At 40.4% G+C, this 13508-nt stretch overlaps 1 protein-coding gene across 1 annotated transcript; it reads left to right on the forward strand.

The window, feature by feature from the left end:
* The first annotated feature begins 469 nt into the window (after positions 1-469).
* bmp3 (bone morphogenetic protein 3) lies at positions 470-12476 on the forward strand. Its single transcript, XM_023266029.3, has 3 exons — positions 470-1165; positions 2730-3655; positions 8522-12476. The coding sequence occupies exons 1-3, from the start codon at positions 889-891 to the stop codon at positions 8711-8713; spliced, it is 1395 nt and encodes a 464-aa protein (XP_023121797.1). The 5' UTR covers positions 470-888; the 3' UTR covers positions 8714-12476.
* Positions 12477-13508: the final 1032 nt, after the last annotated feature.

Consider the following 13508-nt stretch of genomic DNA (forward strand, 5'->3'; position numbering starts at 1 on the left):
GGATGTGTGTGCTTAACTCCATTGAACTAAACTAAATAGGGAAGAAAGCCTTTAATGCTGACAATAAGCCGCTTCATTCAGCGGCGCGGCCCAGACGCACAGCTCTGCGGAGTAGAAATTACGCACGGAGGGGCTGCTCTGAGGCAGCAGTTTGGGCACTGAAACCGGCTCGAAAAATCAACGGAATGTCCTCTAGATGAAGTATTTTTGTTCGGCTACGTTTTCAGGAATCAACCCACAGAGCAGCTTCCTTCAGCTCCTGATAACGAGATAATTTGTCCCCAGGCTGAATGTGCGTAAAAGTATTTCGAACAGGAAACTCTCTCTCTCTCTCTCTCTCTCTCTCTCTCTCTCTCTCAGTGTGTGTGTGTGTGTGTGTGTGTGTGTGTGTGTGTGTGTGTGTGTGTGTGTGTGTGGGGGTGTGTGTGTGTGTGTGTGTGTGTGTGTAAGAGGAATACCCAGCTGGTCCCACAAGCCCTATAATACCAAGCACAACATGCTTTACCTTCAATGAAAGCTGAGACGGGGGGACGGTTGACTGCTGCTGGTCCTGAAATCAACTCAGAGCTCCGGAGCGTCGCAGTTTTAGCAGCTCGCCTCTCCTGCATCTGCTTTATTGCACCTTCTGCTGCGCGCCGGAACCTTTTCTTTTCCTGTATCATTTACTGACTTTTTGCGCATTTCAGACCTGCGACTTTATCCAAAGCGGACTTTTGTTGGATAACTTCCCCCACACTTTCTTGTTGTGACCGCTGTCAGAGGTGATGCTATCATTTAGTCACATCCTCAGGTGATGGTATGTCTCTCTGGAGATAGGGGCCACTTTTGGAGAAGGTTTTCCACAGCTGTTATTTTTCCCGTCGCTACGTTTCCTCCATTTAATCCAGCATGGCTCTCTACTCTCGGTTTGTGGTCGTGCTGCTTTACGGATGGAGTTATCTGTGCGTTGGATACTGCGCGATGCTGAAAACGGACAATTTCCCCGAGAGGCGAAAGGTGGATTTTACGCATTCAGTGGATAAAAAGTACGCGACGAAGGAAGACCAGGACGCGCTTTTACAGGATACAATGACGGAGCACATGCAGATGCTTTACGCGAAGTACAACCGAGCTGGATTTCCCTTCAAGGACGGCAACACTGTTCGCAGCTTCAAAGCGCACTGGGGTACGTATCCAAACTTTTACGCACTGACGTTTAGCAGTTTAGGAAAGGAAATAAGTGCGTGTCTTATTGTGTAAAATATAGAAATGTAAATATGATCTAGTAAGTGTTGTGGTGAGCTTGGATTATCTGCACATTAATAGTGTGAGTGCGCGGAATGTGTGCGCAATTTGGCCAAATTGGAAAAACTGTGATTTTTTTTTTTTTTTGCGTAATTAAACGTCTATATCGTTGTTTTTTGGTTTAAACAAACAGCAAAACTAAATCGGTGCCATCCATGTGCTGATTTACGCTGCTGAAATTGAAATCCACCTGTTGATCCAGTCATGGAAATGTGATCAACCTGTTACTGCTTCCTCGTGCCAGGAGGCGAGATTCGCATCACATCGCTGCGTGCAGCTGAACATGGTTTTTGGCGAAACAATTGTTTTCACACCTTCAGATCTTACTGTCAGATAGTCCGGATAGATTTTCCCTCGAGCCAGGATCTGGCAGCTGCCCAGCCTGCCTGAGCTGCTGCACGACCGGAGAGTTTCCACCGCGCTGAGCTTCTGCATTTCAGGAGCTTTTTATTAGTGTTGGTGCGCAGGAAAGTTTATACTAACGGGAATCTTATAAGCCCTGAGCTGCTCACAGGCTGCGGTGCTGTTATCACTTGAACGTGGGCACTATTAAAGACAACCAGCTTCCACTGGGAGTCAAACTTTGTTAGATTATACTGCCTCCTATCGCCTGGTGGCTGTATGTTAAAGCATATAAAGGGCAAGTTCACCCAAATTACAAACATACTTCCTCATTTATTCCCACAGATCTCTGGCCATGCAGGTGGCTTTGGTTTTATTTAATTGGATTCTGAGATATTTATGGATTTCTGCTAATGTATTCTGATATTATATTAAATTTACAATAGAAAGAATGCGTAAAATTATAATCTTGGGGTTTCTTGAGATGTATATAAGGTTTGAAGCAAATCGGAAACAGTAGGTAACAAGTTAATCTTCATTCTTCCCTTTTTCAGATATTATTTTAAAGTTTTGGGTTTATTTTTATTTTGAGTTATTTATTTTCTCTCTTTATTTGGCGTTTCCATGTCTGTTATAAAACAAAAAGATGTAATTTCAATAGCAACATCTTTCCAGAAACACTCTTCTAGTTTCTCTAAATATGCCCAGATATCATGAGGACTTTTTATTCAAACTAATAATATAAAGAGAGAAGCAAGATTGACTTTTAAATGCATTTTTTTGTGGACTACACCAAATAATAGAGATTTTTAAAACCAAATTTTTAATCTTTTTACAACTAGAAATCAAATTTCTTTGCCTCCTTTGGGATGAAAACACATTTTTCCAGAGCAAATAAAACCAAAAGTGTCTGCATGGCTGAGAATGTGTTGGATCTTGAAACGCGTACATGCTAGTTGTTATTATTATTATTATTATTATTATTATTATTATTATTATTATTATTATTATTATTATTATTATTGTTATTGTGCAGGTCAGTTTTTGAGATTATGTGTGACTGTGTTGCATTGTGTAAATAATACTACTTAATGTTCACACAGGTACAATAAACAAGAAGCAGCTGCAGATCTTCAACCTCACCTCCCTCACCAAGTCGGAAGACGTTCTGTCGGCCACCCTTCATTACTACATTGGAGACCTTCAGAACAGCACCGGCAGCTGCTCCAGGTCCAAAACCTGCATCCAGGTCCGCCACGGCCCCCGCAGGCACAGCCACATCCACATGGTCATCTGGAGCTTTGGCTCCGTGGACAACAAGCTGAGGACTCTGGGACACTTTCGCATCAACGTGTCCACGCTCTACAGGGACTTCATCTCCTGGCAGTGGAAGGACATCACTCGAGTGGTCAACCAGGCCAAACACCATGACGAGCTGCTCATTGGGATCGAAGTGGCTTCTCAAGGGCCACAGCAGTGGAAGAAGCTCCTGTCGGACCGCTCGCCTTACATCCTGGTCTACGCCAACGACTCGGCCATTTCAGAACCTGAAAGTGTGGTGGCCACCCTCCAGAGACACCACTCGGTGGGAGGCGAAGGCTTCGTTCCCTTCCACAAACTGGGGCTGCGAGAGCGAAACCACACCGAGCAAGAGCAGCCGCCGGCCAGACACAAGCGCTCGGTGAACGTTCTCCTCCCTCTGCAGAACAACGAGCTCCCCGGACCCGAGTATCCGTACGAGACGACCGGCTGGGACGAGACGAGTCCGTACGAGCCTTTTGAAAACAAACAGGCCCGTCGGCCGCGCAAAAAGACTCGCAAGAACCAGCGGCACAAGATGCCCCTGCTGCAGTTCGACGAGCAGACGATTAAAAAGGCGCGAAAGAAGCAGTGGAACGAGCCCAGGAACTGCGCTCGGAGATACCTGAAAGTGGACTTTGCCGATATCGGATGGAGTGAATGGATTATATCACCCAAATCATTCGATGCCTACTACTGCTCAGGGTCCTGCCAGTTCCCCATGCCCAAGGTGAGACTTGTAGAGCTGACTGAGGTGTTTCCAGACCCCGTAAGAGGCTTCAAGACCTATCTAAGGGGTTTCAAGATAATAGAAAAGTAGCTAAACCAATAAAACTGACAAAACTCTGTTGATTCCGACAGAGTTTCCACCAATATCAGACCATGGTGTTTCCAGACCCCATAAGAGGTCTCAAGACAACTGTAAGGATGTTCAAGATTATAGAAACCAGTTAAACTACACAAAACTACGTTGATTCCTATAGATTTTCCACAAATATTAGACCGAAGTGTTTCCAGACCCCTTAAGAGATTTGAAGACCTATCTAAGATGTTTTAGGATTATGGAAAAGTCGCCAAACCAATAATTCCATACAAAATAATATTGATTTCTATATATTTTACACCAATGTTGGACCGAGGTGTGTCCAAACCCCATAAGAGGTTTTAAGACAATTGTAAGGGGTTTCAAGATAGATAAAGTCAAAGTAGCTAAAACAATAAAACTACACAAAACTATGTTGATTCCTATAAATTTCACACCAATAGTACACAGAGGTGTTTCCAGACCCCATAATAGGGCTCAAGATATATGTGTAAGGGTTTTAAGATAATAGAAAAATATCTAAACCAACAAAACTACACAAAATGATGTTAATACCTATAGAGTTTCCACAAATATCAGACCAAGATGTTTCCAGACCCCATAATAGGTTTCAAGACATATCTGTAAGGGTTTCAAGATAGTTGGAAAGTAGCTAATCCAACAAACTTTACAAAACTATGTTGATCCTGTAGATTCTCTGCCAATAGTAGACCAAAATATTTTCAGACCCCATCAGAAGTTTCAACACCTACCTAAGGGATTTCAAGATAAAAATAAAGTAACTAAAACAATAAAATTACACAAAACTATGTTGATTCCAATAGTTTTTCTATCAATATTAGGCTGAAGTGTTTCCAGACCCCATGGGAGATTGAAAGGCAATTCAAAGGGGTTTCAAGATATTAGAAAAGCAGCTAAACCAATAAAACTACACAAAACTATGTTAATTCCAATAGATTTCCCATCAATATTAGATTGGAGTGTTTGCAGACCCCATAGGAGATTTTCGAAAGGGGTTTAAGATAAAATGAAAGTAGCTAAACCAATAAAACTACACAAAACTATGTTGATTTCTATAGAGTTTCCACCAATATTAGGCCAAGGTGTTTCCAGAACCCGTAAGAGGTTTCCAGAGACTTCTAAGGGGTTTCAAGATCACAGAAAAGTAGATAAACCAATAAAATTCAATTCAATTCAGTTCAATTTTATTTATATAGCGCCAATTACAGTCAAATTGTCTCAAGACGCTTTACAGAACCCATATGCCTGACCCCCAGAGCAAGCCAAAAGGCGACAGTGGCAAGGAAAACACCCTTTTAACAGGGAAAAAAACCTCGAGCAGAACCTGGCTCTAATGTGGGGGAACCATCTGCTGCTGGCCGGGCGGGTTGAGAGGAACAGAAGAGGTAGAAAGGTAGAGATAGAGGGATACAGATAGAGGGACGGAGGTAGAGGGGAAGAGGTAGATGGGTAGAGATAGAGGTGTAGAGGTAGAGATAGAGAGGTGGGGGGTGGGACACAAGGACCATAAAACACAGCCACACATCTGAAGCATCCAGCATCCAGCTCTGGGACCAGGGCTACACAAAACTAAAACTACACAAAACTATGCCAGTTCCCATAGATTTGCCACAAATGTTACACCACAGTGTTTCCAGGCCACATAATAGGGTTCAAGACGACTGTAAGGGTTTCAAGATAACAGTAAAGTACATAAACCAAGAAAACTACATAAAATTATGTTGATTTTCTACCAATACTACACTGAGGTGTTTCCAGTGCCCGTTACAGGGTTCAAGACATATCTGTAAGGGTTTGAAGATAACAGGAAAGTAGCTAAACCAATAAAACTACACAAAACTATGTTAATTTCTATAGATTCCTACCAATGTTAGCTGTTTTTATTGTAAACTGCTGGATTATTTAACTTTTTCAGACTTCTAATGTACTATTTGTGACAGTACATTCCAAAATAGAAGCTACTGCTTCAATTTTGGGGATCACAAACCAATATTGCACTACAGAGTTTGATCCAGCACACCTTTTAGCCTGGTTTTGTGTCTTCACTGCTGATGTTGGGTGTATTTTTTCATCTCAGCACCATCTGGTGGACCAGTGATCCAATTTTTTTTTTTTTATCATATTTAAATAATATTTGTCTCCATAAATAGTTTGTCAGACAGTGACAGCTGATAACAACCATCATGGGGCACCAAAATGTAGATTCTGCCACCCAGTACAGACTGTTCATACATGTCAGTCTGTATGGTTCAACCTGCAAACACTGAGCTTTTTTAATGCAGTATGGTGCACATTATGTAAATGGAAGATGCTGCGTTTAGCTATCGGTGCATCTATGAGTCCCATGTTTGCTGCTGCTGTTACTGCTCTGTGTTGGATTAACTGGAGTAGCATTAACGTCAAAAGTTCCTGAAAGCTGTCTGTCTCATATTATAGATGATAAGGGCAAACTTTATGCCATCTGCTTTAATCTTCTTCCCCGGGATAATGTGGTTATGGAAGATCTTTTACCATCTGCCAAGTCCTTAAAGATGCCAATCAGAGCTAAACTTAGGTAATTTAATAATAATCAAAAGTCAGTCTAAAGTAGCGTCTGATTCCACTAAACTTGCAGTTAAGTGTTCAAACTGCTAGTGATGTAATCTACATGGATTTGTAGGAAAAATCCAACTTTCTTAGGAGCAGGTGTTTGACCTCTCCATCAAAAATCTGTAAAACTTTTCTACTCAGATCCAGGCGGCATCATTTTTAGCACATCTGACAGATCAGACAAATCAGTGCTAAGACTTAAACGCCAGCTCCGCCTTGTAGCTCATGGCACCAGTGACAAGATAACATCACAGGTATTTTAAACATGGCCGGAATGCTCGGGCTCCTTCCACTTAATTCATTAAATTCGGAGTCGCCGGTCTTTGTAGTTCGGAGGTAATTAGTCCCAGAAGTGGAGCCTGAGGCCCTGAAGGCGACCGCCTCCCTCTCCTGCAGCTTTTCTGCTCAGTTGGTCAGTCAGGCCTGTGATCCTCCTTTGTCAGGACCAAGTTTTAGAAGATGCTAAATGGCTGCTATTCAAAGGAGTTTACTGGTTTCTAAGGGAAAAGTCCTGTCACATGAAGCAGCTGTTTCTAACAGCCTAGACTGAAGCTGTCAGATGATGCAGTCATCTGTCAGCTGTGTGTTATGTTTGACAAATTAGCAGTAAATGTTGGTTTTTGTGTAAGCCAGAACATAAAAAACTCTCTTTTTTCATGATGAAGCCAACATTTTATTATGAACAGAGCTGCAACAATCTACTACAACCATTAAATTAATCAGCAACTATTTTCACAATCAATTAATTGCTTTAATTAGATATTTAAAGGAAAGAAAAGTCTAAATTCTCTAATTCCGGCTTCGTAAATGTGGATATTTGCTGGGTTTTTTTCCCTCCTCTGTGACAGTAAACTGAATGTCTTTGGGTTGTGGAGAAAACAAGACAGTGGCAGGCATCGTCTTGGGCTTTGGAACACACTGATTAACTGTTTTTCACCTTTTTCGGACATTTTATAAACCAATAACTGGACAGATGACTCGACACTAATGTCCAGCAGCACTTATGCCCAGTATACATGACGGTCATGCACAATTTGCACTGTTGGGGTGGGTTTTTGGTCTTTAAAGTTCTGAAATGTGAATATTTCCTGGTTTCTTTCCTCTGCAATGATAATAAACTAAATATCTTTGGGTTGCAGATAAAACAAGACATTTCAGGACATAATCCTGAGCTTTGGTAAACGCTGATCGGCATTTTTCACCATTTTTTGCCATTTTAAAGACCGACAACTTGTTGATTAGTTAAGAAAATTGTAAATCACCATATTGGTCGACAGTGAAAACTGTCATTAGCCACAACAAAATCAGACAAGACATGAAATAAGACATGGCAGATCATCTAAACTATTTTCTTTGAAGGTAAAACCAAACATATGTGCACCTGAAATGCCTTCAATAATCCCTCATTATACCAGAAACTCATGTATGTCCACAACTTTAGCAAATATGGCACATAACGTCTCAACCAACAAGTTAGACTTTGTCAAATTTCAGGACATTGTCGGTTTTAGTTAAACATCTTACTTTATTTCCCTAAGTTCATGCTTTTTGCCCCGTTAGATTTCTTTTTAAATGATGCTACTTTATAATTTTGACAATTAAAGCTGGGGTAGACAGTATTTTCTATGTGTCATTGGACAAAAATTCCATCTTAACCTCACTAAACTTTCAGCATACTGTAATTCAAATGGTCTTAGAGGAAATTAGACTTCTGCATCTTCTATAAGCTCCATTTTGAGGCTTTGCGTATTGTTAAAATCAAACTATTTTAGCCACTCATGACGCTTTTCACAGATCAATTGAGAAGGTATAAATAGGAATAAAGTCAATTATGAAAATTGGATTTGGTGGTGCGTTGGGTTAGATGGAGGACTTTCACTGTGAAGGTTAAATCTAGGGTGAAATTTTGGTGCTTTTTGAGGGGAATTCTACTTTTAAAGCTGCTTTATTTTGAGTTGTACCAAGGGGAATGTTGAACGACACTTTAAAAATGAGACCAAACATTTCCTTAAAGTGCATCTCAAAAGAAAGTTATGCAACAGTAGGTGTAACAATCCAATTCTAAAAAGAGATAAAGAGTTTAATTTCCTTTTTGGACACTGTCAAAGCAAGACGTCAGCTTTCTGATGGATTTTTCTGTTGTTGTTTTTTAATCCCTTTCAGGCCCTGAAGCCGTCTAACCACGCCACCATCCAGAGCATAGTCCGGGCGGTGGGCGTCGTCCCCGGCATCCCCGAGCCCTGCTGCGTCCCCGAGAAGATGTCCTCCCTCAGCATCCTCTTCTTCGACGAGGACAAGAACGTGGTGCTCAAAGTCTACCCCAACATGACTGTAGATTCCTGCGCCTGTAGATAGTTTCCTTTCCTCCCATTTCCACGCCTCGTATCGTATAGTTAAAAAAAACAACAACAGCCAAAAAGACTCCAAGTCTCTCCTCCTGCTTCTTCAGTCTTTCTCAAACATCCGTTGAACTTCCCTTGTTGCACTGGAGGAGAGTGACTGGCTGCTGTTCCAGGCGAAGAGGAGTTCTGTCTGTCCACAGGAAGAAGAAGAAGATAAATGGATTGTGTGAGTTGTTATTATTATTATTATTATTATTATCATTATCCTCGTGGAAGATTACGGGAACGGGAAAAAAAGTCAGCTCTCCACCAGCAAACCGGCACCACTGTTTATCTTCGTATTTATCATCGCTGCTCAGTCATCTGTTAGCGGGGCGGATCATAAACTCACTGTCAAGCTACACAAACACCAACTGAGGCAGACAAACAACAACAAAAGAGACAAAAACTGAAGGAAAATATTCACTTTCTCAGATAAAAAATAGCTCGAACTGATGCCTTCTTCACAGCTTGAAGTTGTCTTTACCACAAGGTCACCTCTGCTCGCACTTGCATGGTTTTTGTTACGATGTGTAAGTATTTATGTCCGTACTATCACTGTGTTTATTCGCTATAGGAGAACGTTATTGTATAATTATTGGCTTGGCTGCTATAGAGGGTAATGTTAGATTCCAAAGCCAGAATTGTGACCTAGATGGTAGTTGGTTTTTTTGCATATTTGTGTTTATATTGTCACTCAGAACCCAGATTTTAAGAGCTGAAGAATGTGGTCTTCGTTAGCAGTGGGAGACCTGCGCTATCGTTAGCTCAAACCTCAAACTTTATTAGAAATATAAAGGGACAAAGCATATAAAAAGGAGAAACTACTACAATAAACCAAGGCTTTCACTATACAAGCGTAAAACTGCAGGACTCTGGATGCTTGTGGAGGTATTTAAAACCCTCGTTGGAGCTGTTAAGTTTGCAAAAAAACGCAAATAAATGGTGGGACTTGGCCGTCAGTGAAGGTTAGCAGTTTCAGAACATGTTGCTATCACCTATTTTTTAAAATAATGTATCGTATTTACAGTCTGGAGTGACCTTTATGAAGAAAAAACATTTACAAACTGCCCAGAAATCAGTTTTTATCAACAAAATCAGTATGGAGTCAATATACACTGCTGGTCTGGAATCAGTTTTGCCTGACGTATACTCAAGACTCATTGTTTTTTAGTTGGAAATCTGGATTCCATGTACAAATGGGTGACAAATTAAAGGAAAACCCCAATATAAAATGTCTTAGTAAGGTGTTGGGCCACTATATGCTTCCATTCAACTTTGGATTGGTTTCTGGACTCTAATGGAGGGATGGAACACCAATATTCCAAAAGATATTCTCTAATTTGGTGTTTTGATGATGATGGGGGTGTGTTGTTTCAAAATCTCCAATAGGTTGGGTTGAGATTTGGTGACTTCACAACATTTTTATTCAACCTCTTGGGGTCATTTTAGGTCTTTCCATGTCCTCCTATTGGATCCTAAGGTGGTCCCAGGCCAGATGAGATACGTAGATGGTTAAGTTTACCTAGAAAATGTCCATTAAAAGGCGTTCACGAGACAACCAAATCTTAACCGTTGGTTTTCTGCTTTCTGTTCATACTACTTTTGTGATTTTGACCATTAAAGCAGCACCATAGGGCAAAAAAGAGTGAAAATGATGGATGAAAGTGGAAAAACTGCCTAGAAAACTTGACTAAAAAGGCGTCCAGGAGGCATCCAAATCATAACCATTCGTTTTCTGCTGTCTGCTTATGCTGATTTTGTAATTTTGACCATTTAAGCTGCAGTAGGCAGTATTATTCCGGCATCTAGCCTCATTTACCTTGAAGCATATTGTGATTAAAATGGTCTGAGTGGAATCTAGACTTCTGCACCTCCTCCTGGCTCCATTTTCAGGCTTTATCTAGCTTTAAAATGGAGAAATTTTAGCCAATCAAGGCACTTTTCACAGGACAAGTTTTGAATTGAAGCTGAAATACTGACTTTTTTTTCCAGATTTCTGTCTAGTGCAGCTTTATATAAGTATTAAGAAGAAGAATGATGGACTTACGTGGAAAAACTGCCTAGAAAGCCTCCATAAAAAGGGGTCCACGAGACAACCAAATCTTAACTATTCAATTTTTGCTGTCTGCTTATGCTAATTTTGTGATCTTGACCATTAAAGCTGCAGTAGGCAGCATTATATTGGCAAAAATCCATATTAACCTCACTAATCTTGAAGCATACTGTAATTAAAATGGTCTGAGTGGAAACTAGACCTCCTCCCAGCTCCATTTTCAAGCTTTATTTGTCTTTAAAATCTACACATTTTAGCCAATCAAGGAATTTTTCACAGGTCGAGGTTTGAATTGAAGCTAAAATACTGACATTTTTGTCCACATTTCTGCCTGTTGCTTCTTTAATTTGAGTATTACTAAGAAAAACAATGGAAAAACTGCCTAGAAAACCTCCAAAATAGGCGTCCCGGAGGTACCAGAAGTCATACTATCTAAAAAACACCACCATCAGGATAAGAAATACTTCATCGTAGCATAAAAATGATCAATTAGAACAACTTTGTAGTGCTTTGCAGAGACCAACAAGCCTTTTCATACATTTTCCTTTGTCATCCATTCCTATGTTCTTGAGCCTTCAAAAGACAAAAAAAAACTAACAAAAGCTACTCTTTACAGTAAATTAAGTGTTTTGGTAGCTGTACTATTTGATTTTCACAATAAAAGTCGATTTTTTAAAATAATAAAGCCCAAAAATGATGAGTGCATAATATACATCAGTGATCAGTTTTCCTGGGTCACACAAGGCTAAAATTATTATATATTGTTATTATACAGAGTGGATTTTTACCTAAATCATGAGAGGGTGTGTTATGTGATCACTTGTGTCGTAACTTTGTGCATTATTGTCACAAAACCAAATATTTATTCAGAGCATATAGACTTAAATATAGCAGCAAACCTTTGTTTTTTCTCTTCCTTGTACATTGTTTTTGTATATAGCTCACTATAACTATGCCTCTTTGAGATAGAAGTGCCTTTTCAGTGGGTGAATTTCTGCTTTAAAACACAGTTTGATTTGATTCAGTCGCCTGAACCGAGCTCAAGTCAGCTGAGAATATTTTTTTATGGTACAAAAATAGCAAACAAAGAGTGAACATAGCGCATATTCTTGTGATAAGTGGAATTTATGCTAAAGCGTTTTGCAGATGATTCGCCGTTTTGATATTCCAGAGACATTTATTTTGTGTCGATACCTAAAGGCAGATTGTTTAACTTGATATATTTTGTACTGACAACATTTTACAGTTTCCTCATCTTGTGCCAATGCAGATTTTTAGAGAAACGCATGCCAACAAGTTGCCTCTGGGGCTTTTTTTCTGCATTCTGCAAGTACGGAAAAGTACATTTATACACATTTATCAGCAGTTTATTCCATCTTGGAAATGTTCCGCTGTAGGTGAAACAAAAAAAGAAATGCTTGTACAATAAGCTTCATAAAATATATTTGTATATGGAAAAGACCTTTAACATGCATCTATTTATTTTCTGTATGTTGCATATCTTGTAGAGGTGTGGTCCGGGATGAAGGGGGGACTCTGACATGTCGATGGTTTTTATATCTGTCATGGACTTTACTTTTGTCACTACTGATGTGAACGTTTGGTTTAAAGTCTCCCTCCTCTGAGCTCCGACCCTCCTTCCAAAGCATTCAAAGACATGAATAAAAGTATGCAAGACTCACATCGACCAAGAACTTCTTTAGACCTGATGGATGGATGGATGGATGGATGGATAGAAGGATGGATGGATGTTGGATGGATGGACGGATGGATGGATGGATGGATGGATGGATGGATGATAGACAGATACATGGATAGATGGATGGATAGACAGATGGATAGATGGATAGACGGATGGATGATAGATAGATGGAGTCATGGAAAAGTGATTAGTGCCTGGTACCACTAAAGGTACATTTGTTTGGACTAATATAATGATAACAACAAAAGCAGCTCTTAAGAGTTTAATTTAAGAGCTGATATCAGACATTTTCCATGGTTTTCTTGATAATAACCAAAATCGCTTCAGTTCTTACATCAATATCTATGGCATTGTTCTGCCAAAAACAGCTTTTAGGATTCCATGTTTTCTTTTCTGTCTGTTTCAGTCCCATGATCCACACAGGAGTTAGTACTGATTCATAACCATTGTTTCTGATGACTGCAGCCATGCATCTCTTCATGCTCTCCACCAGCTTCTGACATTGTTCTGCTGTCACAGCAGCCCATTCCTGTTGCACTAATTCTAACAAACTTGCTTTGTTTTTGGGCTTGTGGTTCTCCATTTTGCGTTTGATGATTTATAGAGTAGCCCCAAACATGACCTGGTTCATTTGCCCTGTTCCATCCAGACTGAAACTACCCCAGATGGTCACTGATCCACCCCCATGATTTACTGTAGGGGCAGACAGTCTGGTTTGTAGCTTCTCCAGGCTTCCTCCTAACCAGTAAGTTGGCTGGTGTGGGCATCAACTGAAAACTGGATTCATCCCTGAAGAGAACCTTAGTCCAATCATCAACAGTCCAATCCTTGTGATCCCAGCAAACAGTAAATGGGCTTCCCTCTGCCTTTCCTTGATGAAGGGCTTCTTCCTGCCCTGTGGGACTTCAGACCAGCTTCAAGAAAGCGGTTTCCAACTGTCCTTGCTGAACAAGTCACATTTCTCTACAGTGTCCACTCATTTTTAAGGTTCCTGGAGGTCTGATGATGATT

The sequence above is a fragment of the Amphiprion ocellaris genome, chromosome 6 (assembly GCF_022539595.1).
Source record: "Amphiprion ocellaris isolate individual 3 ecotype Okinawa chromosome 6, ASM2253959v1, whole genome shotgun sequence".
NCBI lineage: Eukaryota > Metazoa > Chordata > Actinopteri > Pomacentridae > Amphiprion > Amphiprion ocellaris.

Excerpts from the sequence above, each read along its gene's own strand:
- bmp3 (XM_023266029.3), top strand. The coding sequence starts at position 889 with ATGGCTCTCTACTCTCGGTTTGTGGTCGTGCTGCTTTACGGATGGAGT. Across the intron at positions 1,166-2,729 it reads CAGCTTCAAAGCGCACTGGG|GTACAATAAACAAGAAGCAG; the intron begins GTACGTATCCAA and ends ATGTTCACACAG. Across the intron at positions 3,656-8,521 it reads GCCAGTTCCCCATGCCCAAG|GCCCTGAAGCCGTCTAACCA; the intron begins GTGAGACTTGTA and ends AATCCCTTTCAG.